The 25,603-nt window shown below is 25.0% G+C and overlaps 7 protein-coding genes across 7 annotated transcripts; 3 read left to right on the top strand and 4 right to left on the bottom strand.

Moving 5' to 3' along the window:
* Positions 1-1,447: 1,447 nt before the first annotated feature.
* Phum_PHUM307510 (60S ribosomal protein L24, putative) lies at positions 1,448-2,239 on the top strand (the record flags this gene model as incomplete). The annotated part of the gene is made up of 3 exons (XM_002427214.1): positions 1,448-1,528; positions 1,675-1,861; positions 1,980-2,239. The coding sequence occupies 3 exons, from the start codon at positions 1,448-1,450 to the stop codon at positions 2,237-2,239; spliced, it is 528 nt and encodes a 175-aa protein (XP_002427259.1).
* Positions 2,240-4,568: 2,329 nt separating this feature from the next.
* Phum_PHUM307500 (paramyosin, long form, putative) lies at positions 4,569-8,222 on the bottom strand (the record flags this gene model as incomplete). The annotated part of the gene is made up of 5 exons (XM_002427213.1): positions 4,569-5,504; positions 5,586-5,749; positions 6,084-6,278; positions 6,434-7,807; positions 8,033-8,222. 5 exons carry the CDS (start codon positions 8,220-8,222, stop codon positions 4,569-4,571), a joined length of 2,859 nt encoding a protein of 952 aa, XP_002427258.1.
* Positions 8,223-8,812: 590 nt separating this feature from the next.
* Phum_PHUM307490 (DNA replication licensing factor Mcm2, putative) lies at positions 8,813-12,590 on the top strand (the record flags this gene model as incomplete). The annotated part of the gene is made up of 9 exons (XM_002427212.1): positions 8,813-8,825; positions 8,900-8,996; positions 9,097-9,672; positions 9,775-9,988; positions 10,061-10,294; positions 10,531-10,853; positions 11,295-11,558; positions 11,660-11,832; positions 11,920-12,590. The coding sequence occupies 9 exons, from the start codon at positions 8,813-8,815 to the stop codon at positions 12,588-12,590; spliced, it is 2,565 nt and encodes an 854-aa protein (XP_002427257.1).
* Positions 12,591-12,935: 345 nt separating this feature from the next.
* Positions 12,936-15,434, bottom strand: Phum_PHUM307480 (uncharacterized protein; the record flags this gene model as incomplete). Its single annotated transcript, XM_002427211.1, has 6 exons — positions 12,936-13,125; positions 13,438-13,644; positions 13,797-14,083; positions 14,174-14,329; positions 14,496-14,856; positions 14,923-15,434. The coding sequence occupies 6 exons, from the start codon at positions 15,432-15,434 to the stop codon at positions 12,936-12,938; spliced, it is 1,713 nt and encodes a 570-aa protein (XP_002427256.1).
* A 351-nt stretch (positions 15,435-15,785) lies between these two features.
* On the bottom strand, positions 15,786-18,408 carry Phum_PHUM307470 (uncharacterized protein; the record flags this gene model as incomplete). The annotated part of the gene is made up of 7 exons (XM_002427210.1): positions 15,786-15,945; positions 16,472-16,666; positions 16,769-16,967; positions 17,180-17,348; positions 17,422-17,624; positions 17,878-18,181; positions 18,268-18,408. The coding sequence occupies 7 exons, from the start codon at positions 18,406-18,408 to the stop codon at positions 15,786-15,788; spliced, it is 1,371 nt and encodes a 456-aa protein (XP_002427255.1).
* A 244-nt stretch (positions 18,409-18,652) lies between these two features.
* Positions 18,653-21,760, top strand: Phum_PHUM307460 (succinyl-CoA:3-ketoacid-coenzyme A transferase 1, putative; the record flags this gene model as incomplete). Its single annotated transcript, XM_002427209.1, has 9 exons — positions 18,653-18,721; positions 18,963-19,083; positions 19,236-19,719; positions 19,845-19,998; positions 20,088-20,199; positions 20,308-20,524; positions 20,609-20,684; positions 20,777-20,947; positions 21,611-21,760. The coding sequence occupies 9 exons, from the start codon at positions 18,653-18,655 to the stop codon at positions 21,758-21,760; spliced, it is 1,554 nt and encodes a 517-aa protein (XP_002427254.1).
* A 1,566-nt stretch (positions 21,761-23,326) lies between these two features.
* Positions 23,327-24,775, bottom strand: Phum_PHUM307450 (class A rhodopsin-like G-protein coupled receptor GPRgnr2, putative; the record flags this gene model as incomplete). Its single annotated transcript, XM_002427208.1, has 3 exons — positions 23,327-23,586; positions 23,668-23,851; positions 24,113-24,775. The coding sequence occupies 3 exons, from the start codon at positions 24,773-24,775 to the stop codon at positions 23,327-23,329; spliced, it is 1,107 nt and encodes a 368-aa protein (XP_002427253.1).
* Positions 24,776-25,603: the final 828 nt, after the last annotated feature.

Genomic DNA, 25,603 nt, shown 5'->3' with positions numbered 1-25,603 from the left:
ATTTTACATAAAATATTATAAATAAATATATTAAATATTTTTCTATCTTGTTAATAAGCTATGAGAATAATCATCCTACATTACATAAGTTTTATAATATTAAACAAAAATATAAATATTTTATTTTTTTCAATTAAAAACAAAAAAATCATAATAAATTAATAAAATTTAATTAAAATAACATATATGTTACGAATTGTACGTATAATATTTAATTTTAATTAATCATCTTACCTGTTTTTTATATCAAATATAAAATGTTAATAATTATCATTATGTTTACTAATAATTATATGAAAATATTAAAAAAATAAAAATAAAATAAAAGAAAAAGAGAAATAAATAAAACTTGTACACCGGTGAAAAAATATTCGTTAACTGAAGGAAAGCCGAAAACCCACGTTTTCCTATTTTTTCACTTGATGACTACAAATTTATGTGACACGCGCTTTCAACGCATGACCGACTATATGAATTAAAAACTTTTTTTTTTTTTATTTACTTTTTATTTTTATTTTATTTTTTTTTCTTTCTTTGTCGATTGTTCGAAAAAAAAAAAACCTTAAAATATTATTATGAAATTAACGCTCAAATTTAAAAATTACTCGCAAAATCAATTTAAAAGAGTTTTTAAATAAAATAAAAAACTTTTATAATTTAATTTATTAAAAAAAAAAAAAAAAAAAAATTCGTTTACAACTTAAATATCGTAAATTTAATTTTTTTTTTTATAAATTTCCTACTGAAATATAATAAAAAATGTTATGTGTCTTTTAAATTGATTTTTTTTTTTGGTAATTTTTAAAGTTTTTAAATAAATTAAACATTTACATATTCATTTTTTTTTTTTATAGTAATAGACTAATACAATTAAAAAACGATTAATAAAAACGAAATTTTCCAAGATTTCAATAAAGAAAATTAATTAAATTAAATTTTCCACAAATTAAACATATTTGCAATTTTGTTTACAGTTCGAAACAAAAATTGAATGGCATCATAAATTGACAAAAACCTTTAAATTAAAAATAAAATGAAATATTTTTCAAATATAATGATTAAAAGTTTTAAAAAAAAAAAAAAAAAATTTAAATTAAAGTTAGTGTTCGAAAGAAAATTACGGTCATTTAAATATTGATATATATATATCCGAGGTCAGTTATTACCTTCAATGATTTTATTTAATTTTTTTAAATATATTTTTTATTTTTATGTAATATACTTAATTGAGCGTAAAAAACTATTTTTTTCTAATACTAATAATTTTATTTCAATTTTAAATAGAAAAATTATTACTGGCATGGAAACAAAAAATAAAAACAAGAGTCCGTGACAGATTTCGTAAAAAATTTGTTTTTCCATTATTGGCAACACTGCTATCGAATCACACGCGTGTTTTATTTTTATTTTAAATGTGGAAATCAAATTTTAATATTGACAAATAATAATGCGTATTGAAACTTGTTATTTTTGTTCGTCCAGAATTTATCCTGGACATGGAATTCAATTTGTAAGAAACGATTCTAAGGTACGTACGTAATGAAATATTGATTCGATTGATTTTAACATGATGAAAAAAAAAAAAAAAAAAAAAAAAAAAACAATTACGTTTTATGTCATATCTCTCTCGGAAGTAACATGGATTTTATTTAAAATCAATTTTTATTATTTTAGATATTTAAATTTTGTCGAAGTAAATGTCATAATGCTTTTAAACGAAAGAAAAACCCAAGAAAAACAAGATGGACGAAAGCATACAGAAAAACATGTGGAAAAGAATTGACTGTAGATTCATCTTTTGAATTTGAAAAAAAGAGAAACATACCTATTAAATATGACAGGGAACTGTGGTCGAAAACTGGTAAAAAAAAAAAAAAATAATAATAATAATAATAATAATAATAAATAACCCCTTTTAAATTTTTTTTTTTAAAAAGTTGCAAGTTTTGGTTAATGTTAATGAAATATTATTTTTACAGTTGAAATAATGAAAAAGGTTGAAGAAATTAAACAAAAAAGACAAAATAATCATATTATGAATAGGTTGAGAAAGGCTATTGAACTGGAAAAATCTAGGGATATTAAAGAAGTTAAAAATAATATTGTTATGATCAAATCCCCTGCAGCCACATTAAAGAATAAGGCAATAGAAAAGGCAGTTGTCGAAGAAATACATGAATCAGATGTTGAAATGCAAGATGATGAAGAAAGTCCAATGATGATTGATGTAAAAAGTTGAATTATTATTATGTTTTTAGTTTAGATTAACTATTAAAATTTTTTTAAGCACAAGAGTTTTGAATCATCAGTATGTTATAATCATGTAATAATATTAATAAATGCTGTGTTTCAAACATTATGACGTTTTGTTTTTTAATATAACCTGTAACTAATATTTAAATTTCATTTTAAGGTTTTCATAAAAAATTATTTTGTGATGCCATACTGTGTGATATCAATAATACATATTAACCTGTCAACTTTAAAATTATAGTAATTTGACTACTTTTTGTTATTACAAACAATTTTTAAAACATTCATTTATGTCAAAATACTGACAATGAACTTACTTAACCAAATAAAAATACTATAAAAAAATAAAGTCTTATTTCCCTGTGACCACTATAATCACATTTTCTTTTTTAATTAAATGTAATTTAGTTGTAAGTTTTCAAAATTAAGATACAAATATTGTTTAAACAATATTGAAAGCCCTGAGCTTTAATTTCAATTACAATCAAATTTATTTTTTTCTGATAAAAAGTTTCAGTGTAATTTTACTATTTTTAATAATTTAATTTAAAAAATCTGAAAAAGAACATTTTTTTTTAGTAAAAAATTTACAAAGGTTTTACAAAAAAATTATTAAAAAAAAAAACCAAAATTATTTTAAAATTTTTATTTGTTAAAAACAAAATTTTTTACTTTTTTCTTCTTTTTATAGAGTATCGACCGTGTAATTAAAACACGGGTAAAATCTCTTAATATTTTATTTTTACTTGTAAAAAGTTAAGGCTTGAATAAACAAAATATAACTTTTCCTTTTTTTTTTTTTTTCTTAAATTTTTTAAATTGTCAGTAAAATATTATTATTTATATAAATAAAAAAAAATTTATAAAAACAATTTCACAATGTGTACCCCATTTTATGCACATAAAATAACTTTTTGACAATGATGAAGAAAATCTATTGAAGATAAAAATATTAGTTCTATCAATTTAAATAATGCTGTTGAATTTCAGGTGACGTCACAAATATTACACTAAATTTCTACTAATTTCAATTTGAAAAATTATTTTTGTTAAAAAAAAAAAAATTAAAATAATCTTTGTTATATTACTTTGTTGTTGTTGTTGATGTTATTGTTTGGTGTATTAAAATATATTTTAAAAAATATAATATAATAATCTTTAATAATTGAAATTATAAAATACAACTTTGAATAACTTACGTACTTAAAATATTGTCGTCGTCTCTCTCTCTCTCTCTCTCTTTCTCTCACTATTAATTAATTTAATTTATTTTTTTTTTTTGTTGTTGTTTCACCTGAAAATAAGTCTAAAAATTTAATTAAATATCTCCCGTATAAAAAAAAAAAATATTTTTTAATTTTTCCGAGTTCTTCTAAATATTATGTAATTAAATTATTTATATGAGTTGTATTCATACTTACGAAAAAAAAAAAACTAGTCCTTATTCTAAATAAGTATCTTCACACACTTTATGTTGACCTAAAATGCTGATAAGTGCATTCCTCATCCTTACAGGTACCCGTTAAATCAAATTGACAAATGATAACATTTGGATTAACTCTTTCTGAATTATCACTTCTACAAATAAAAAAAAAAAAAAAACAACAAAGAGAAAAACAAACGTTTGCATTTCTATTTAATATTAATATATATATATAAAAAGTAAATAAATAAATAAAAAATGAAAAATAAATACCCTTTGGAAAAAACTTCAAGAGGTGAATTATATCGAATTGATTCTGAAGAGGATGATGGTGGAAATTTGAGATTTGATTCGTTGGACTCATCCACAATCTTATTTATAATTAAATCTTCTTTGCAATTTTCTTTTTCAGCTTTATATATACATATATATATATACAAGCACACACATATATATATATACATACATACATATGTTGAAAAAATTATATAATTAATTAAACAATATTTAATAAGTTGAAAAAAAAAAAAACATTAATCAAAAATAAAATAAATAAAATAAAATGAAAGAAAATAAGATAATAATGGAATGAAATTAATTAATCTACTTTTAGTATTTTAAAAAATGAATAAGAAAAAAAAATTTTTTCAAAATTTAATATTTAGGCCGAGAAAAAAAAAAAAAAAATTTAAATTTGTGTTACCAATTATTAATTGACATGGTTACACCCAGTATGTGTGAATTTTTTAAATGCAAAGAAATTTTTCGTTATTATTATTATTATTATTATTATGTTTAAAATTTTTATCTTTGGGACGTTATTAAAATTTTTTTTTTTTACACGGATAGGAATTATCCTTAGTATTTATAATAAAATTCTGAGAATCAAAACTTAACTGATTTCTGTTGAAGTTTTCAACTCTGTTTCTTTTTCCTCAGAATCTGGCACTTTTTCCATGTTTGAATTTTCTTCACTCGTTGGTGTTTTCCTAATATTTTCCGAGCAATTAGCATTTTGATTTAATGAGGGCTCTAATTTTTTTTCATTTTTATCCGCACTGCGTTCTTTATTCTGTTCAACGGGTTTTAATTTATATTTTTCATCTTCGTTTTTTATTTTGTTCAAAGAATGAGAAACGGAAGGCATCGTGTTTTGTAATGATTTATAAATTTTAACGCTTTCCTCCATTAGGTGTTTAATTTTACGAAATTGATCTTTTCTCTTTTTCTCTATCAAACCTAACTGAGCTTTCAATTTAGTAATTTGTTTTTTATAATTTTCTTCAATTGTTTTTTCAATTTTTATTTTTCTCAAAAAAAATTTCAATTTATTTATTGCTTGAGCCTGTTTATTTTGCAACAAATTAATTTGACTCGATATTTCTTTAGATTCATTTTGAGTTGATATATTTTTACTCGGTGATGTTTTTGAACTATTATTTGATTGATCCACAGAATGTTTGGACTTTATTAATCCGATTGTACTAATAGGTTTTTTTATACTTTTATCTGATAAGCTAGGAAAACCGACTATATGGTCAATGTTATTATTTGAAGTAGGTAATTCATTTACACGAGTATCACCCGCCGATAACGGTGGCTCACAATTTGATGATGGTTTAGATGTTTTTCGACTAACAACATTACATTTCAATTTATTATTTAAATTACTTTGTACTGGATTAGGTAGATTTCTTTTGTTTATATGTACAGGTAAATTTGATGAAATTTCATTTTTTGAATTCTTTAGTTTTTCACTATCAGCAATTTTTTTTTTCAATATTAAATATTCCAACCTCTGCGAAGGAGGTAAATGCTTGTAAACAGCCTGAAAGAAAAAAGAAAAAATTTTCATAGGAATTGAAAAATTGAATTTTTAATAAAATTCTTTTTACAAAATCAATTATACCTCACTCCTTAGTTTTGAATTTAATATCTCCTCTTGAATTTTTTGCTTGGCTTCATTTAATAGTCGAACTACTTTTCTTTCAATATCAGCTTTAATTGAGTCATCCATTTCATTAGCCTCTGGCAAGGTATTTCCATCTGTTTTTTTTTCGTTTGATGTTTTATCTGTAATTTTAAAAACTTGTGAGTCATAACATAACTTAGGAAAATGCATTCATAACTTGAGAAAGAGTTTAAACTTAGTAAATACATATTTAAACATGTTTCCTCCTTCTCATTTATGTCTGCTATCACTTTTTTAATATAACTAAACTTAATTTATAAAAAAAAAAAAAAACTTGATATATGTAGAAAATTATTATTTTTACTGTTTTATTTTAATATGTGAAAATATTCTTCTCATGTTTTCCATTTAAATTTAGAAATTTAGAAAAATTAAAATATTAGAGAACGAATAAATAAAAAATGATGTCTGAGTACTAATAGAATAAAACTTAACCTTTTTCAAAAATTAAATTATCTTCTTTTGTATGAATGTTGACATCATCATCACTGGAATCATCTGAACCAAGATGTACAATTATCCTTTGCATTTCAGAATTTGATATTGTTGAGTTTTTGGCACTTTTGGTAGAATGTAAATCATTTGAGGTTTTTTGATTATCCAAAGTCTCTGTAAGAGTGTCAAAATTTTCTATAAAATTCAAACATAAACTTTTTTTCTTTTAAATGTGTAAATTTTATCACTTTATAATAAATTTATAATAAATTTTTTAAATAAAGTATTGATATCCTTTTATAATTGTCGAAATATCTAAAAATAAAATATAAAAAATTTACCATACTTACTATTTTGATTTTTATCATCACTTTTTTTAGAAAAAGATGATTCTATGGCAAGTTGATTTTGTTGAACATCGGTTGACCTTAAAAGTTTTTCATTATTGAGATCATTTGGATGAATTGAATTTAAACATTTTTCCTCTGAAACTTCCATCATTTCAATATTGATTTTTTCCTTTTCATTGCAATTTTCAGAATTAATTTCGTTTGTTTCATATGTAACACACTCTCCATTATTTGGGTTTTCTTCACTATTTATTTTAGATTTTTTCAAATTTTTAAGCCTTTTTTGATGTTTTTTCAACAAAGCTGTTTTTAAAGCTTCAGCTCTAAGTAATAATTCATTTCTATCCAAATCATTATCTTCTGTGTTTTGCGAATTACAGTTGAGGTCTTCCAATTCAATTTTTGAGGTATCACATTCTTCAATGTTCTCTTCAACTTTTGGTAAATTGTACTCAAATTGTTTTTTTTTATTCTTATAGGATGCAAGAGCCATTAGCCTAAGCTGCATTAAATCTGCCTCTGCATCTTCATCTCCATCTATGGATGCCTGAAAATTTACAGGTTTTACAAAAATTTTTTCAGGTGGATTGGGACAAGATAAAATTAAGTTTTGTACCGAGCTTTCCAAATTTAAAATGAAGTTTTCCTCATGTGATTCGGATGGTTTTATATTGGCACTCATTAAATCCTCAATGCCTGTAGATGACATTTTCATTTGGCTTTCTTTTTCTTTTAATTTTTTTAACAGGGTTTTTCGAACTTCATCAAAGTCTCTAATATCTCTCTTGGAAGTGGTTATTAGTGAATTTTTCTTCTTTTTTTTTTTCCTACTCCCATAGCTATCATCTCTATATTCAAATTCACCTTTTATTTTATTTCTTTTCGAGTTTCTGTATTCCTTCCTAAGAGATATGTTTTTAAGATTTGTTTCAGAAGAATAAGGATAATTTGAGTAAACTTTGTACTGTTTGCTTTTTTTCTCAAATGAATTATTTTTATTCATCGAAAGTAATGATGAATAATTACAGCAACACTCTCTAACTTCATGTAAATTGCATTTATAACACATTTCTTTAGATGTTTTTTTGTTTTTATTGAAACTAATTTTTTTACATGTCACTCTGTCAAGTTCAGTAATTAAATCTTTAGCTATATCATCTGGACACCACTCATACAAATATTTTTTATCTATATTTTCATTTGAGTTTTTTAAATACTTGAGACAATAATTATTTTTATGTTTTTCTGATTCATGATATTCATCAGATGATTCTTGGTCCGATTCTACAAATTTTCTTTTTTTACATTTCTTAACAGAATGTAAATCATAGGGACTAAGTTTAAATTTTTTTTTCAGTTTTCGACCAACATATCCTGCGGTAAATAATGAACACAATTAATAACATTAAAATGATTTTTAGTTAATAATTTGCTGCATAAGCAGTAATAATTATTAACAAAATATTTTTGTAACATGTGACCTATTTATAATGCATTTTATATATATATATATATATATATATATATATATATATATAATTAATGTACATAGTATTATTTATAAATATATATATTTATATCAATAATGAAAATATTTACCCCTTAACTTGAAAATTGGGACATTCATTAAATTATCATCATTAAAATATTGTTCATCAGATATGTATTTTTTCGGACTGTTTTCTCTTGATTTAATCAAATATCCACATTTTTCCGAATCATTCGAAGAATCAACATCATTTTCTAAAATTTCACCTTCTTCTAAATCAGATACTACTTCATTTTCCATTTCTTACTGTTTCACAACATCTGTTAAAAACATTGAACAACCGAAAAAAAAAAAAAAAATTATTTTCCAGATTATCAATGCCTATTAATTATTTTTAAAATAATAAATTTATATAAATACTAAGCAAAAATCAGGTTAACGTTATAAATAAGGTTTGATTAAAGAAAAATTGACGATTTTAAATAAGTAATGTTTTTTTTTACTGATTTCTGAAAAATTTGAATATAATTTTTATCCGTTTTAAAAAAATTTATCTTTTAATTTCACACTGTTAAAATTTGCCTATTCGTCAATATTTTAATAATTAAATAATTTTTTTTTTTTTTATAATGACTTGATTTAAAGTTTTAATTTTAATTTTATATTACTTTTCACTAAAAATAATTAGTAATACGTACATATTTTTATTCTTTTAAAATGAACGTCCAAGTTCTACGTACCAAACTTACGCAACAATTGTAGTCAGTGCCTTGCAATACTGACAGTTTTATGTGATTGGCTATAATTTCCCTCCAAACGAATGAAAATGGTTTTTAGTGTTTTTTTTTGAAAACTGAAACATTAAATATTATTATGTTAAACATTTAACGATGTCTCTTTTAGGTATTTTAAAATTAAAAATGAAAAATGCACTTACAATTATAAATTATTGAATAAGTATTTTTTTTTTTTAACAGAAAAATTTATTAAATATCTTCTGAGGAATCACGAAAATGAACTGCGGGATATACTCAAAAGTGGAGACGAAAATCAAAGTTTTTCAATCACTGTTAGGTAAGTTTTCCTGATGCAAAGATGTAATTATTTATTTGATGTTGTTCGTCATTGGACCTTTTGCAAATATTATTAAGATTTAGATGTAGCAATGTCTTAGTTTTTTAGCCCTCTTCGATGAAGATAACGCTTTAGGAAATGAGCTGTTACTTGAACCTGAAAAGAATTTATCTGCATTTAATAAAGCAGCAATTTCTGCTCAAAAAAATTTATTATTAGAATTAGAACGTGAAGATGATTGTGAAAACTACAAAATTAAATTAAAAATTTCAATTAGATTGGATGAATTACCTGATTTTGGAGATTCAGTGTTTCCATCGAACAATGACATAGGGTATTTTGTAAGAATTAGTGGCACTGTTATTAAAGCTGGAATTCCAAAATTTCTAGAATACGAAAGAGACTACTTTTGTGAAAAATGCAATTTTTCAGTTACAAGTTATGCTATATATGAAAAATATTATTTAATAAATGCTCCTTCTAAATGCAGCCAATGTTATAGCACTCAGTTTAAAATTAAAGAAAATAAAGAAATGAAATTTATCGATTACCAAGAAATAAAAGTACAAGAACACTTTGGAAAATCAAAAGTAGGAACTATGCCTAAAACCATGTTGGTTACCTTAGAAGGTGATTTAGTAGACTCATGTAAACCAGGTGATGATGTGATCATCATGTAAGAAATACTGAATTATGAAAATTCACAAAGTTATTTTTTTTTTAATTGCCTAAATTTTACAAGTCACAAAATCTGAATTCTATGTTGTTCTATTTTCAGAGGTATACTTTTCAGAAGATGGAAGATGTTGAAGCCAACTTTTAAATATGATATTAATTTGGTCTTAAAAGCAAACAATTTAATAATTCATTGTGAGAAAAAAGTTTTACTGTCTAACATGGAAATAAAAAAAAATTTTTCTAATTTTTGGAAAAATTATGGTGATAAAGAATTAATAGGAAGAAATCATATTTTGAAATCATTTTGTCCTCAGGTAAATACAATTTAACTTCAACTTTTATGAAAATAAAAAGAAAATATTTTAATTTTGCAAAATTTTTTTTAGATTTTTGGAATGTATCTTGCAAAATTGGCTATGGTCATAGTTTTAGCTGGAGGAGTACAAAAAACGGATGAAAATGGATGCTCCACAAGAGGGACATCTCATTTATTGCTTGTAGGTGATTCTGGAACAGGAAAATCTCATTTGCTAAGATATGCATCTAGAATTGCTAATCATTCTGTTTTTACTACAGGAGTAGGCTCAACAACAGCAGGATTGACTGTTGCTGCTGTTAGGGTAACATTATCATTTACTTATAATATATTTTAAATTATCTAACTTTGTTAATATTATACATTTATTAAGTTCATTTATAATTTTTTTCATATTAATTGATGTGTGCAATTAATTAACAAAAGAGTAAATTTTGTATGATAAATGCTGTTTTAATAATTTTTTTATTTTACACCTTTAAATTTTGTAAATATCTATTTGTTAAAATTAATAATGTATTGAATTTTTTTTTTTTTAAGGAAAGTAGCAACTGGACTTTAGAAGCAGGTGCATTAGTTTTATCTGATGGAGGAATTTGCTGCATAGATGATTTTAATTCAATAAGAGAACAGGATCGAGCAAGTATTCATGAAGCCATGGAACAGCAATCGATTAGTGTGGCTAAAGCAGGAATGGTTACAAAGTTACAATCACGATGTTCCATTTTAGCAACTACGGCAACCAAAGAAAAATACGACACTTCAGTGCCCATGAGTGTAAACGTATCTATTTCCTCTCCCTTACTTAGTAGATTTGATATTGTCCTCGTTCTTCTGGATTCTAAATGTCAAAATTGGGATAAGTGAGTTTGAATCGAATTTTAAAAGAATAATAAATTCAATATATACCCTTAACTTTTATCGATGAGAAAAGAAAAAATGAGTATATATATATATATATATATATATATATATATATATATATATATATATATATATATATATATATACTTTTTTTCTACTAAGTTTTAATGAAAGTTAATAAAACGCGATTTTAAATAAAAAAAGACTAGATTTTGAAAAAAAAATTATTAGAATAATTTTTAACGGTTTGTTATGTTAACCACGCTTTCTCTTAGTTACTCATAAAAATTTTCTAACCAAATTTAAGTTTATTGCTTTCTCAAAGAAAAATTTTGGAAAAACCTTATTGGTTATATTAAGTATTTAAAATGCAAACGAAGAATTATGTATCTTTTTTAAATTTTTGCAAATTATTTAAACTTTTTTTTTTTTTTTATTAGATCTCTTTGCAACTTTATTTTCAATAAAAAAGAATTTTTTAAAGAGACTGAAGAATCGGTTGTTAGTAAGATGGACAATAGTTTATCCACCAATCTGTGGTCAACAACTGATTTACAAAGTTATTTTTCTGTCATAAAAGAAATAAATCCTGTCATGTCCGAAGAAGCTGGAATTTTACTTCGTACTTATTATCATTATCAAAGAATGGCCGACTCACGTAATGCTGCGAGAACAACTGTCAGGCTTTTGGAAAGTCTTATCAGGTTCTAATTAATATTTCCGAACAAAAAAAAAACCACATGTTTTACGCGCACAAGGTTATCATTACTAAAATGTATTTGTTTTAAAAAAAAATTCTTTTCAGATTATCCCAAGGTCATGCCAGATTAATGTTCAGAGAAAAAGTAACAGTTTTAGATGCTCTTACAGCAATAATGTTAGTAGAATCATCGACTCAATATTCTTCTGATGGAAACGCAGTAAACGCATTACACACAGTTTTATCAGAAAATCCCTATGAAGAATATGAGAGATTAGGTACAATTATTATACTGACATTACAATTATTAATTAATATTTATTTTGCACTCAATTCAATAATAATAAAATTATTTATATTTTCAGCAAAATCTATTCTCACTAATCTGAAATTAGATAATCTTTTGAAGGAAGAATTAGAAAACATTAAAAGTGATAAAATAATCAAGAGGAAGTTTGAAAGTGATGCGACAGACATTTTAACTGTAAAAAATGAAAAAATTGAAGTCAAATCAAAAAAAAATATTTGGGATATTAATGAAAAAGTCAATTGTGAAAGTACATATGAAAACCATGATGGCCGAACAAATTCTAATAATCAAGATTATAATGAATTAATGATATTTAAATTATTACCCGAAACCCTTAACGCCAATGAACGTGATGAGAAAATTAATAAGACTTTATCATCGCCTAATAAATTAAGTACAAATCATGTTGTTAATTCAGAATCAAACAAACGTATAAAATTATCAGAAGAAGAAAAAGAAGAAGATTTTCAAAAAATATTAAGTGAAGATTTTGGAATAAATGTAGAAAATATTGAAAATAAAAAAACGGAAATAATAACCGACGATAATGATATAAATACAAACAATGAGAAACAAAATTCATTGAAACTAAATAAAGAAAATTTTTCTGACGCCACTAGTACAAATAATAATGAAAAATCAAAAAAATTTAAAAATTTTTTTAGTCAAATTAATAATAATAATAATGATGATGATGATGACGATTGGGATAATATCGATTTATAATTTATGAAACATTTTACTAGTTAAAAACATACATAAATTTTTTTTTACTTTGTTGTTATTGTTAATTTTTTAAATATTCTTATAAAACTCTTTTTTTTTTTTTTTACTTATTTAAAAATAAAATGTTCAATTTTAACATAATATTTAAAAAAAAACGTTTAAATTTAATTATTTGGGATCACAAATAATTTATTATAAATAAATAATAAATATTTGAAAATCCCAATTTAAAATCCTATATAAAATTTAAAAAATTTTTCCCTTTTAATTTTGCAATATGAGAGCAATTAATTAAAACCTGATTTGAAGACGATAAATCATTTTAAAATAATAATTATATATTTGTCATGATGAAACGTGTCTTACATGAAAATTAACCACGTATTCAGCATTAGTTCTTTGAACGGAAATAGCAAAAGGTTCGGTGGGATGAAAAGTAAATGCTACTAATCTTCTTGCCGTCGGAGGAGGTTTCTTTCCCAATAATCCAATATAAATACAAAATTTTAATAATCCGGAATCTCGAGCGTAAAATCTGAAAAAAAAAAAGTTATATTAACTATTTGCGGGATTGTATGTTAGTAATCAATTAGATGTTAAAATAGCTTCTTGCATTAAATGTTATCATGTTAATTTTGTATAAGTTCTAATGCTTAACTTTTAATGATTTTAAAAGCTTAAAAAGCTTTTCAAGAATATTTAACAACTTTTAATAAAATTTAAAAAATGCATCCTATACAAATAAGACAATTTACAAGGTTTCAAATACTACTACTAATTATTATTATTATTCAAATAAATTTTAAATTAATATTTTAAAAGACTTTTTTTTTTTTTTTTGAATTACCTAATAGGATATTCTCCACATGTTTTAGGCCTTTCCATACTTGAAATCCATTTATCATAGTAGCTAAACAAAGAAAGGTCCAAATAAGGAGAGCTGCTGTAAGACTGTGCACTTATAGGTAATTGAGCCAATAATCTCTTGATGGCTTCTGTGGGCCCTCCATTACGTGCACTACTTATCATTAATTTAAATCGTTGCTGTAAAAGCCTAAAAAAAAAAAAAAATAAAAAATAATGAAACAAAAATCTGAGTAGAGAGTAAAAATTAAAATTAGACACAATTTCATTTGTTAAATATATTAGTATTTAGAAAAACATTTTAACTAATGAACCAACAGATAGTGATAAAATTTTTATTACCTGGCATGAGTATTATTACTCGGAGAACAAGAAAAATGATTGACAGAATACAATTGAGCATTCCTAAAATAATCACAGTAATTTTCGAATATATATAAAAATTCATCTGATGTGTTTTCATATACTGCTAATACTTTGCTTTCCTTCATGTTGTAAATCATAAAAAAAGATGTTTGAGAGTGAGTGGGTTCTGTTGCTTTTAATGTAACAACATCTTCTGCAGCATATTTGATAAGTAAGTGTTCATCATCCAATAATTGCATTTTCCACATTCTTAATGCATTTAACTGAAAAATTAATAAAAACCTATGTAAATTTAAAATTTCCTCAAAAAAAGATAAAATTTTACAAAAACTAAATTGAATAAAAATTCATACAAAATCAAAATGTTGATAAAATTTCCTTAATGCATATGGATGACAGGAGTTTTCTGATATTTTTTTCGCTCTTTTAAATAGAAAAACCAAAAATCTGTGTTTCAAACAATTAATGGTAACTTCTCTGAATGGCCTGTGAATATTTTGTGAGTTTCCCTAAAACACTTACAATATTTTTTTATTCTAAAAACGTCTTCATCGCAAAGAAAAAAAAAATATATATATAAAATTTTTATTTAAAGCACAAAAAAAAAATTTATTTACTATTTTAAAAGCCTTAAAAAAAAAAAAAAAAAAAAAGCAGAAAAATAAATATTATTACCATAGGTAAGCCACAGGACAAAACGAAATCATCATCTTCAAAACAATTTCTTCCAATTTTTCTAACGTTGTGAAATCGTCCATTAGCAATTTGAAATATGTGAATTGTCTGATGTTGAACTGATAAAATTGCCAAAGTTTCTTTATATAAATACAAGCCTTGATTATGTGACAAAAATATTTTATCAACTTTGAAATCTCTCCAGTCGCATAAATATCCATTTTCTAAATCAATTAAATAAACTGTATAATCCTCGAGAGGAAATTTGTTATTCGGAGTGACTGCTTCATTGTTAGTATAAATTTCATGAAAGTTTGGCCAATCTTCAGTTACATTACTAGCTGATCCAATAATTACATATCTGAAGAAAATTTAAATTTATCTATCTTCTCTATTTGTTCCATAATACCTTTATCTTCTTTTATACCTTCCGCAATTACTAAACAAACTGCACTCTCTATTTAACTGCTGAACGTTTTCTCCTAATCCCAATTCTGCCACGGTTATCATCCATTTTAACTTAAAAAATTTTTTAAATATCTGATTTCTTATAGTTTCACTGGACGTGTCCTGAGCGTTTAAATAGTCGCCAGAGCAATCTTTAATTAAATCTCCAGCTGCCGTACAACCTTGATACTTGTATATCTCAAGAGAAAATTGATCGGCTGAAAAGGCAATAAAATACTTCCCATCTGGACTAAATTTCCGCAAAAAACAAGGAGGTTTTTCAACGTCTACGATGGTAAAATTTGGAAATACATTTTGATAGAAACGGCGAACTTGATGAAAATGAATTCCTTTGTTAGAGCCGAAGGTTTCTCGTTTTAACAATCTAATAACAACATTCTGATCTGGGATACGTCTAGGTTTTAAACAATTATTTAAAGAATTTAAATCTACGTCAAGCTTAGAATCTTCTATTGGATTTACAGTAAACATGTCTTTTTTTATTAGAAAATATCACTTTAAAAAATCAACACAACTTAAACACAACTTATAATAAATAATTTGAATGACTTCATCTTGTGTATGTCCGACCTAGTCCGCCATCTTGAAAAAGTCTACAATGTTTCTTTCTAATGGCACGATAAAATAATAATGGCGCGCTTTGCAGTGTTACCAATCTAAAACTAATCAAGTTATGTTTTGAAGTGAGTAAACAAAAAAAAAACAATTTTTATTTCACACTTGTTCAATAAACTAAACTATAAGATAAGTATATTAATATTATGGCTACAGAGATATTAATACAAAATGGAAAAATTTTAAATCTTTACAAAAGTTGTAAAATCATTTCATAAATTTGTCTTTCTGTTGAGACAGAATTTTAGCAGAAGACTTGGCATCAAGGAATAGACTATTTATTTCATTCACATCTTCCTGAGATATGGTTGTTCTTCCATTAATTCTAGCAGTTAAAAAACTAGGAGTCATCAGTTGAACAGCATATCTTAATTAAAAAAAAAAAAACAAGTTTATATCATGTTTTAAAAAAAAAATAATAATAATAATAATTTAAACTTCTTACAAAGATAAAGTAAATTATAAATGACAAAATTTAAAATTAAAAAATTTTAATTATTTAACATTTTTAATAAATTAGCATTTAAAATTTTGAAAAAAAAATATTGTGAATTGTTACAGACATTGATTTATAAAATTTTAACTTTTGAAATTATTTTAATTTTAGAATAGGATTTTCAGCTCTTTAAATTTATAAAATTTCAGAATAACGTTTTATTAGCTTGCAGTCTAATGCACCTAATGAGCTTGTGTAATTATTTTAAATTAGAAAATAAAAAAATTTAAAAAAATTACAACAGCTTTACATGTAGCAATCAATAAGATATTGTGATACGAAAACATACTGTCAGTTGTTATAAAATCAACAAATGATTAGATAATTTTAATTTAAAAAAAAAAAAAAAAAAAAACTAAAATTGTCATAAGGTAGTTTAAAAAATTATTTTACTTACCTCAAAGTTGTTTTACTCCCGATTTCACTTAATGTGGTTAGAGCCTCAGGTGAAATTTGTAAACCTTCAGTTGCAGCTCTTAGATTTAAAATTTGCTCCATTTCTATTCGTGAATAAGGCATTGTTCTTATAATTAAAAGTCTATCTAACAGATCCAATGGAATTCCATGAGGTGCTTTCACATCCTCGGTTCCCCTAGAAATCCATCAAATATGATAAATTAATATTAATTATTAAAAAGACATATTAAATTGAAACCAAATGATACTAGAAATTTAATTATACAATATAAATTACCGAACTTCACAGGTTCCTCTGTTGGTAGCAAAAATTACAATGGGAGCAATAGCACTTTCCAATGCTCTATGCAAATAAGTAAAACATTCAATGTCAAGCATATGAACCTCATCAATAAATAAGACTCCTGGAACAAGTTCAGCTATCCCTTGATCAATATATTTGTTTACAACTTTGTTAACTTCTTTCCTTAATTTATCTGAAAATAATTTTTTTATTTTTTATCTTTAAATGAATATTAAATTATTTGACTACTATTAAAAATGTAATATAATGCCTATCAACTTTTTTCATTTTAAAATAAATACAATACTCAACAAGAATTTTTTTTTCTTAATTAAAATTAAGGATTAATTGGTAATTAGTGTGATTTGTTAAAATTTTTTTATTGCAATGAAACTAATATCTTACCAGAAATTTCTGTTTTTCTCGGTTTCATCAACTGACCCATCATTGACAAAATGTCTTGTCCTCCTTGTGGTCTAGCATTTGCTACATCTAAATCATGTAATGTTACATCTTGTATTACTTCTTTTTTCTTGTGGACATCCCCTTTAGGAAGAGGCACATATTCTTCTGCCTAATTATTAATTTTCAAATTAAAATTGAAATAAAATTGAAAATGATTGAAGTAATAATATAATTCAAATTACCTCCAAGTCGAATTCTGTGGCAAAAGTATCAGATCTTCCTTGACGTTTGACAGCCCCTGAATTTGCTTCTATATAGATCACATCTCCAGTTTCAACCTTTTCTTTTTGAAGTGATTCATAAATACTGGGATCCAATTTCAGCTGCTTGGTTCCTTTAGCAGTCTTAAGGCCAATTATAACTTGAGATACAGTTTTGCCATACCCTAAACAAAAAAAAAAAAAAAATTAATCCGACCTAATATTAAGAAGTAGTGAGACACATATTTATTTCTTAAAATTATAAAGTAAATAATTACAAATTAAAATCTATTATGTAATTTACATTTAAATCCGAAGACTATACAGTTAGTTGATGGCTAAAAGTTTTAATCAAATGACGACTGATTCGTTAATGTGTTAAAAAGAATTTTTAATGATATAAAGAACTTTTACTAAACTATTTTCATTGAAATTTACCTCCTAATGGGTTTTCAGTTTCAACAGGAGTCAATTCAGTTACTTCTCCTTCATACACTTCTTTAGTTTCTTTAATTCTAAGACCTATGGCTCTTCTAAAATTTTCCATTAAAACTTCAGTTTTTTTTATTTCTGAACTAAAAACTTCAGAACCAACCATAGGACAAAATGGAACTTTGGTGCCTAGCTCCTGAGCTATTGCCAATGCAATAGCCGTTTTACCTGTGCCTGGAGGCCCGGCTAATAAAACAGCCCTACCGGACATTTTTTTGGCTCTTATCATATCGACTACAATGCCGGCCGCCTATAATAAAAAAGAAAAATTAATTTACCATAATGCATAATAGAGACGACCACAAAAAAATACACCTTTCCAAAATGAAATCTCACCTCCCTAGCAGCCTCTTGACCTACCAACCCCGCAGCAACTTGTAATGGGGTACCAGTATCATCTAACCCCAAACCTTTAACATGAGTATGAGCAGAAATTCTTTGAGTCTTTACAGTACTTTTAACTTCCTCTATTTTCATGATTGAAATAAATAATTGATTTTAAAACTACTTTAAATAAAAGGCGAAGTTCAAAATCAAATCGAAACTGACAAACGACTGAGCTTACTAAGAGTAGCTCATAACTTTATTGCTTTAAAGTTTTAACAACGCTTTAACGCTTTAAACAGTTAAATAAGAGAGTCTATTGCTACGCAACAAAATGTCGTGGGATAAGATTCACTTACTTGAAGGTCTAGTAAAAATGTCTCCTTTTCCAAGACTTATGATTAAAAAAGTTTTACCTTCTTGGTGGTCTATTAAAGTTAATTCCAACAGTTTAAAATTAAATGAGGTAAATTACATCTTCAAATTATTTCATCTCTTATTTAGAAATAAGAAGTAAGTTTTTAAATATTTTGAAAATTAATTCTGTTTATCGTAATATACTTGAATCATTACAATCATTTTGAAGGTTAACAAGTTCGACAACAAAAAATGTACTTGTAAATAGAATAAAATTAAAATTTTTTTAAAAAATGCGTATGAATAAATCTTATTAAAATGCCAATTATTTCTTCCGTTTTGAAATTTAGGGGTGTCTCTTTTATTCACATGACTCCTCATCCAAGCTACAAAAAAGTTCTCAAAAAATTGTCGATTCTGTTGAAGAAGCTCTAGCTGGTATTAAAGACGGAGACAAACTTTTAGTTGGTGGTACGACTATGTTTTTAATTCAAAGTTATTGATAAAAATAAAGTTTTTCAGTCAGACTGCTTTTATGTCCTTTCATTTACTCTCAAAATAAATAAATAAATTTATAAGAAGTACTGTACAATTTTGGATGAATAAGAATTTTTCAATTCTAGGTTTTGGTTTATGTGGAATACCGGAAAAATTAATTGCTGGCATATTAAAGACTAATATCAAAGATTTAACTCTGGTTTCTAATAATCCTGGTACACAAGATTTTGGATTGGGATTACTTTTTAAGGAAAAAAGAGTTAAACGAATGATAGCATCTTATGTGGGAGAAAATGCAGAATTTGAGCGTCAATTTTTGCAAGGAGAAATTGAAGTTGAACTGACACCTCAAGGTACTCTAGCAGAACGTTTGAGAGCTGGAGGAGCAGGAATTCCTGCATTTTATACTCCAACTGCATATGGAACTTTAGTTCATGAAGGAGGAGCCCCAGTAAAATATGACAGTAACAAAAATATTGAAGTTGCCAGTAGTGGAAGACCCGAACAAATGTATAATAATAAAAATTATATATTAGAAGAGGCAATTACAGGGGATTTTGCTTTGGTAAAAGCTTGGAAAGCAGATCCTGCTGGAAATTTAGTATTCAGGTATAATATTTTCCTTAATAAATTATCATATTAATAAATATCATTAATATTATATTTCCACATAGAAATTTTTTTTTTTTTTTTTAAATTTAATAATGTCTTTTTAACAATATAGAATCAGCTAGATTTTATCCCACCATGTTGACTGCTGCCAGAGTAGGAGTAGTTGAAGTTGAAGAAATAGTTGGGTTAGGAGACATACCTCCAGATGAAGTACATTTACCAGGAATATATGTTGACAGGATATTATTAGGGAAAAATTATGAAAAACGAATAGAGGTAGACTGTATGAAATTAAAAATTAATTTTTAAATTATGAATACTGTTTACTTTAACCTAAAATTAATTTTTATTACTTTTTCTATTAGAAAAAAACTATTCTCAAACCACATTCTGCTCAAGTAAAACTCAGTCCCGCTCAAGTTCTTAGACAAAGAATAGTTAGAAGGGTAGCATTGGAATTTCAGGATGGCATGTATGGTATCCTTTTAAATGAAACATAAAAAAAATATTTTGCAATTATTCTCTTTAAAAAAAAAAAAAAAAAAAAAAATTGAAAATTTAGTAATATCCTTAATAAAAATAAAGTCAATCTTGGAATCGGAATTCCCGTTTTAGCCAGTAATTACATTCCTAAAGATATAACTGTCTACCTACAATCTGAAAATGGTATTTTAGGCTTGGGACCTTTTCCAACTGAACAAAACATTGATCCGGATCTTATAAACGCTGGTAAAGAAACTGTGACCATTGTACCAGGAGCATCATTTTTTAGTTCTCACGACAGTTTTGCAATGATTCGAGGGTAGCTTTCTTTTTTTTTGTTTTAACAGATTACGCTGTTTATGATCTTTTCAAATTACACGGTATTAATTAATTTTTTTTTTAGAGGTCACATTGACCTTACAATTTTAGGTGCCATGCAAGTGTCTCAATATGGTGACATTGCGAACTGGATGATACCCGTAAGTAAAGAGTTATTATACTGCATCGCTGCAACTATTTTATTTCTCTGACAAATAAAAAATTAAAAATATGTTTTGTATCTCTATTTTAGGGAAAATTAGTCAAAGGAATGGGTGGAGCCATGGATTTAGTAGCAGCCCCCAATACAAAGGTAATTGTAACAATGGAACATGCTGCTAAAGATGGTAGTCATAAAATTTTGCCAAAATGCGAGTTGCCATTAACCGGAAAGAATTGCGTAGATATGATAATTACAGAAAAAGTGAGTACGATAAAATTTTAATTTTTAAAAAATGATTTTTTAAAATTAAACCAACACAATATTTAATCACATTTTATGCGGTTTATATAATGTAAAAATAATTTTGATTGTGAAAAATTATTTAATTTTTTCACTTTAAAAGGTCATCAAGAGTATAAAATTTAAATTAAAATATCACGTGATTTAAAAAAAAAACTTGAATTCATTGAAAATGTCACTCTATTTAACATTATCTCAATCAATTCAATTTATTTTTTTAAATTGTTATGAGAATTAATAATTTTTTTAGTGTTTTCATTATTTTAACAAATCATTGAATTTTCTATTTTTTTTTTTTTTTTTTTTTAAATTAATGAATCGTTTAAATGGCTTATTTTTATACGATAAATTATTTTTAAAATTTCATTGACAAAAAACTTTTTTTTGAAAAACATGTATTTACATTTACGCTTATCAGATTTGATAACATTTTTTAAAAAAATTTTTTATTTATTAATCATAAATATTATTGTGTAAAGTTTTTAATGTTGAACTACTTACATATAAAAGCTTTAGGAAAACTTAAGGAGTTTAGATTTCTGATTTTTTTTTTCAGCTTTTTCGTATCGTAATTGAATAATAGGATATTTAATTGACTAAACTAATTTTTTTTTTTTTTTTTAGTGCGTATTTGAAGTTGACAAGGATAATGGTTTATTATTAACTGAAATTGCCGATGGTGTGGAAATGGCTGAAATTATCACGTCTACTGGTTGCGAATTTAGAATTGCCGAAAATGTAAAACCAATGAGGCAAATTTCTGTTGATGAGTAAATAAAATTCATATATATTATTTACATTGTTATTATTTTTATAGTTTATAAAAAGGTATAAGGGATCATGAATTGTCAATCAAATCATTCAAATGTTTTATTTTTTATTTTTATTTTTCTTAAAAACGGATTTTTTTTTTTTTAAAGTAAATTATATCTTTATAATGATTTAATTATTACAGTCATTTTATACTATTATACATACATATATATATATATATATATATATATATATTTGTTTTTTGAAGTTTTTAATTACAAAATCAAAAATGTTTTCAAATTTTCTTTTTTTTTTTTCTTTTAGATAATTATAAATAATAAATTGTCAAAGTTAAACAAACACACACACACACACGAACGCACATATTTTGTGCTTAAATGTGTATAATTAATTACTTTTTAATTTTATTTTATTAATCCGTAAAAAAAAAAAAAAAAAAAAGTCACGGTAATAAATCATAATTATTATAGCATAATTATACATGTATTTTTTTTTTTTTTTTAATATGATACGACAGTCTTAAAAACTTTTTTTTCAGTTACGTAAAAACATGTTTTCACCGAAATGTCATCCTCTCTCAGTAATTTTTTCGATGGTGTTTTACTAGCGTTCCATACATGATCCATACATTTTCTTCAAATCCTGAAAATATTTTTCCAAATCAAAAAAAAAGCAAAAAAAAAAAAACAAAAAACAAAAATTAAAACGTTTAAGGTATACTATATCATTATTATAATTTTTTTACTATAATTAATTTTTGATATGATTTATTAATATGATTTTTTATTGTATACGAACGTTTTTATTAATAAAAGGACCCGTGAATGCGTAGAAAATATTTAAACTCACTAACACAGTCAATCAGCCTGCATTTGCAGTAAGTATAATTTTAACGTTACTATTTTTATATACATATAATATTATAATAGTTTAATTTTTTTTTTTTTTTAATTAACATCTTAAAAAAAAAGGAAATATTTTATGTGTTATGCTACGATATACTCACTTTAGTAAATAATTGAATTTTATTCCGTGCTTTGGTTTCCAAATATGAAAAAGTCCATAAATAATTGGATTTATTAAACTGTTTGACATCCCAAAGCAGAAAATACCATTTCGTAAATCTTTTGCTAGCTAAAATAAAAACAAACGTAGAGACAATAAAAATGTTATAAAAAGGTTTTTATCCTTTTTTTTTTTGTGTCACTCATTGGTACACCATCAAAAATTTTTTTCTAATTTTGATTTATTTCATTTAAAATTTACTATTTTTGCAGAAACTTTAAATACTTTTTGTAGGATTATATGAATTCTGTTATTTTTGACGTGTCGGTGTCACTAATTGGACCAAAAAATAAGAGTTACGTCAACACAATTATAAAGGATTTCAAAAAAATTTTTTTTTTGGCATTTACAAAAAAATAACGCCACAGTCGGAGGAAATAATTGATTTTTATGGACGCTAATTTGTGATTTAAAAAAAAAAAGCAGAGTCAACAATGCCTCTTATATTGTTTTATCGCCTCTTTTTAGTGTGATTAAAACCCTATGAAGCTTTCGTAAACATTAGTTTATAAATGCGTACAAAATATTTTTAAGAGGCGTTAAAAAGATACTTATTTCTACCTGTTCGTCAGGTTCGTAAAACATGAAAACTAACATCATGGAGTAATAAGGTGCCCAGCAGATGATAAAAGTGATAACAATCACAACGGAAATTCTCATTGATTTTGCTTTTGCCTTGTTTATGAGTCTCCTTCTATTGTAATTGGGTCTAAAAAGTTTACCGGAAGAATCTAATTCGGCTTGAAATACTTTTTCATTTTCTGTAAAAATTAAAAAAAAAATTACTTTTAAACGTTTTTTAGATATTTCCAATAAAAATTAAAAAAAAAATGAGTACGCACGTGCTAAAGTGATAAATGTTGAAGCATATGACCAAACAATTATACCAAGTGGAAGGATAAACATTAAAAATAAAGTTGAAACTGTGTAAAGTTGTTCTTGCCAAGGTTCTGTGTAAAATCCGTATGTTACGCATTGGTAAAAATCTTCATAAAATGGTCCTTTGCCCACTCGAAATATGAGGACCTGTCAAAATTATATTTTCAATTTTTTTTTTTTTTTTAATGACAAAATTTGAAATTAATATGGTATACGATACAAGTTATCGTTCACATGACGTTTTTTTAAAAATTTAAAAAAACGAATTTTTTTTTTATAAGCAAATTTTTATCAACTGACAGACGATTCACGTATAATTTTTTTTTTTTAAAGATTGTAATGTTACATGCTGGAAAACGTTGTACCGGATACAAAAAAAACCAAAAAAATGATAATTTTTCAACTTACCTGAGGACTGCTGAAAAGAAAGCTTAATATCCAAACCGACATTATGGACCTGTTGCATCTGCGTTTCGGATGAAGAGTTTTCATAGGATATTTCACAGCCAAAAACCTGTCCCAACTAATTAAAACAAGTACAAAAGTTGATAAATATAAACTAAACACTTGTGCAAACTTAAAAGTTTTGCACGTGAAATTATCGGCTTTCCAAGACACCGAAAAACTCCAGGCGGCTTCTCCCAACAAGCACGTGAACGTGACCAAAAGATCCGCAATGCTTAAGTGAAATAATAAATTATAAACGGAACTAGAATACTGTCGAGTGTTGGATTTATGTCTTTGAATTAAACTATAAACGGTCATCATGTTTCCAAAAAGGGAAACAACAAACATAACAATTAAAACTACGGCTTGAATCGTGTTATGTAAATGACGTTGGGGCGCGTGATCCAAACACCGAATGGGATACCCAGTCGTCATGTTGCTGTGATCATTTAATAGTAACCACAAAGATTTATTTACTATTTTTAATCTTTCGCATTCTTCGCTGGGCAAAATTGTCCATTTTGAATAATTTCGTGTGATTCGATTGAGAAGATCTTGAAAGTCATGTTGAAAATCGATGGCAGAAGAATTTATTTCGTTTTCTAATAATTTTTCCTCGATCATTCTTTTATAGTTTTTATATTTTTCTTAGTAAAATGAAATCTGGTTATTATATCGTGTCTCGCAGCGAAATCCTACAATAATAAGAGTATATATTATTATTCTAGTATAACTACTAAGTGCAAGCTAAGATGCAATGTCGAATTTTACAGAACAATTAAATTTACTTTTTTGTAAACATGTACTTTTTCCATTTAAAATAAAAAATTAGGGGAGGGGGGAGGAAGAGAACAAACTGTCTCATGTTATAAGAACGATTTAGTAAATAATTAAATGAATTTTAAATAAAAATAGATGAAAAAATAGTTTTGCGCCATTTTTTACTCAAGTTCAAATACAGAATATCTATTATATTTTGTCCAGGGTCATTTTACCTTTAATTAGATTAATTTTTTCTCCCCTGTTGAACTGCCGTGACGATGTTGACTGAATCTCGCCAAAAAAAAAAAACAAAAAAATTCTTATTATTATTATTACAGAAAATTGAAAAAAAAAAAAAAAAAAAAATTATATAAAAAAATCTTTTAACCTTCTTCATAATCAAAGAAGCTTTTTAAAAAAAATAAATAAATAAATAAATAATAATAAAAGAAACTAATAAAATATTTAGTAATAATATGGAAAAAAAATTTTTTTAAGTAAATAAGTGTTTCTATAAATTTAAAAACTTGTATAATAATTTTTATTTTAATAACTACCGTTTAGAAAAATTTAAAAGTAATTATTTTCACGTTAGAAATTAATTTTTTATTTTTTTTTTCAATTTATGTAAAATACATCATAACATTTTAATAAAAAATTAAACACAGACTGTTTTAAATGAATGAATGA

Source organism: Pediculus humanus, genomic scaffold, assembly GCF_000006295.1.
Source record: "Pediculus humanus corporis 1103172107707 genomic scaffold, whole genome shotgun sequence".
NCBI classification, from domain to species: domain Eukaryota; kingdom Metazoa; phylum Arthropoda; class Insecta; order Psocodea; family Pediculidae; genus Pediculus; species Pediculus humanus.
Note: the sequence above shows the minus strand (reverse complement) of the source record. Positions and strands in the feature narration are given on the sequence as shown.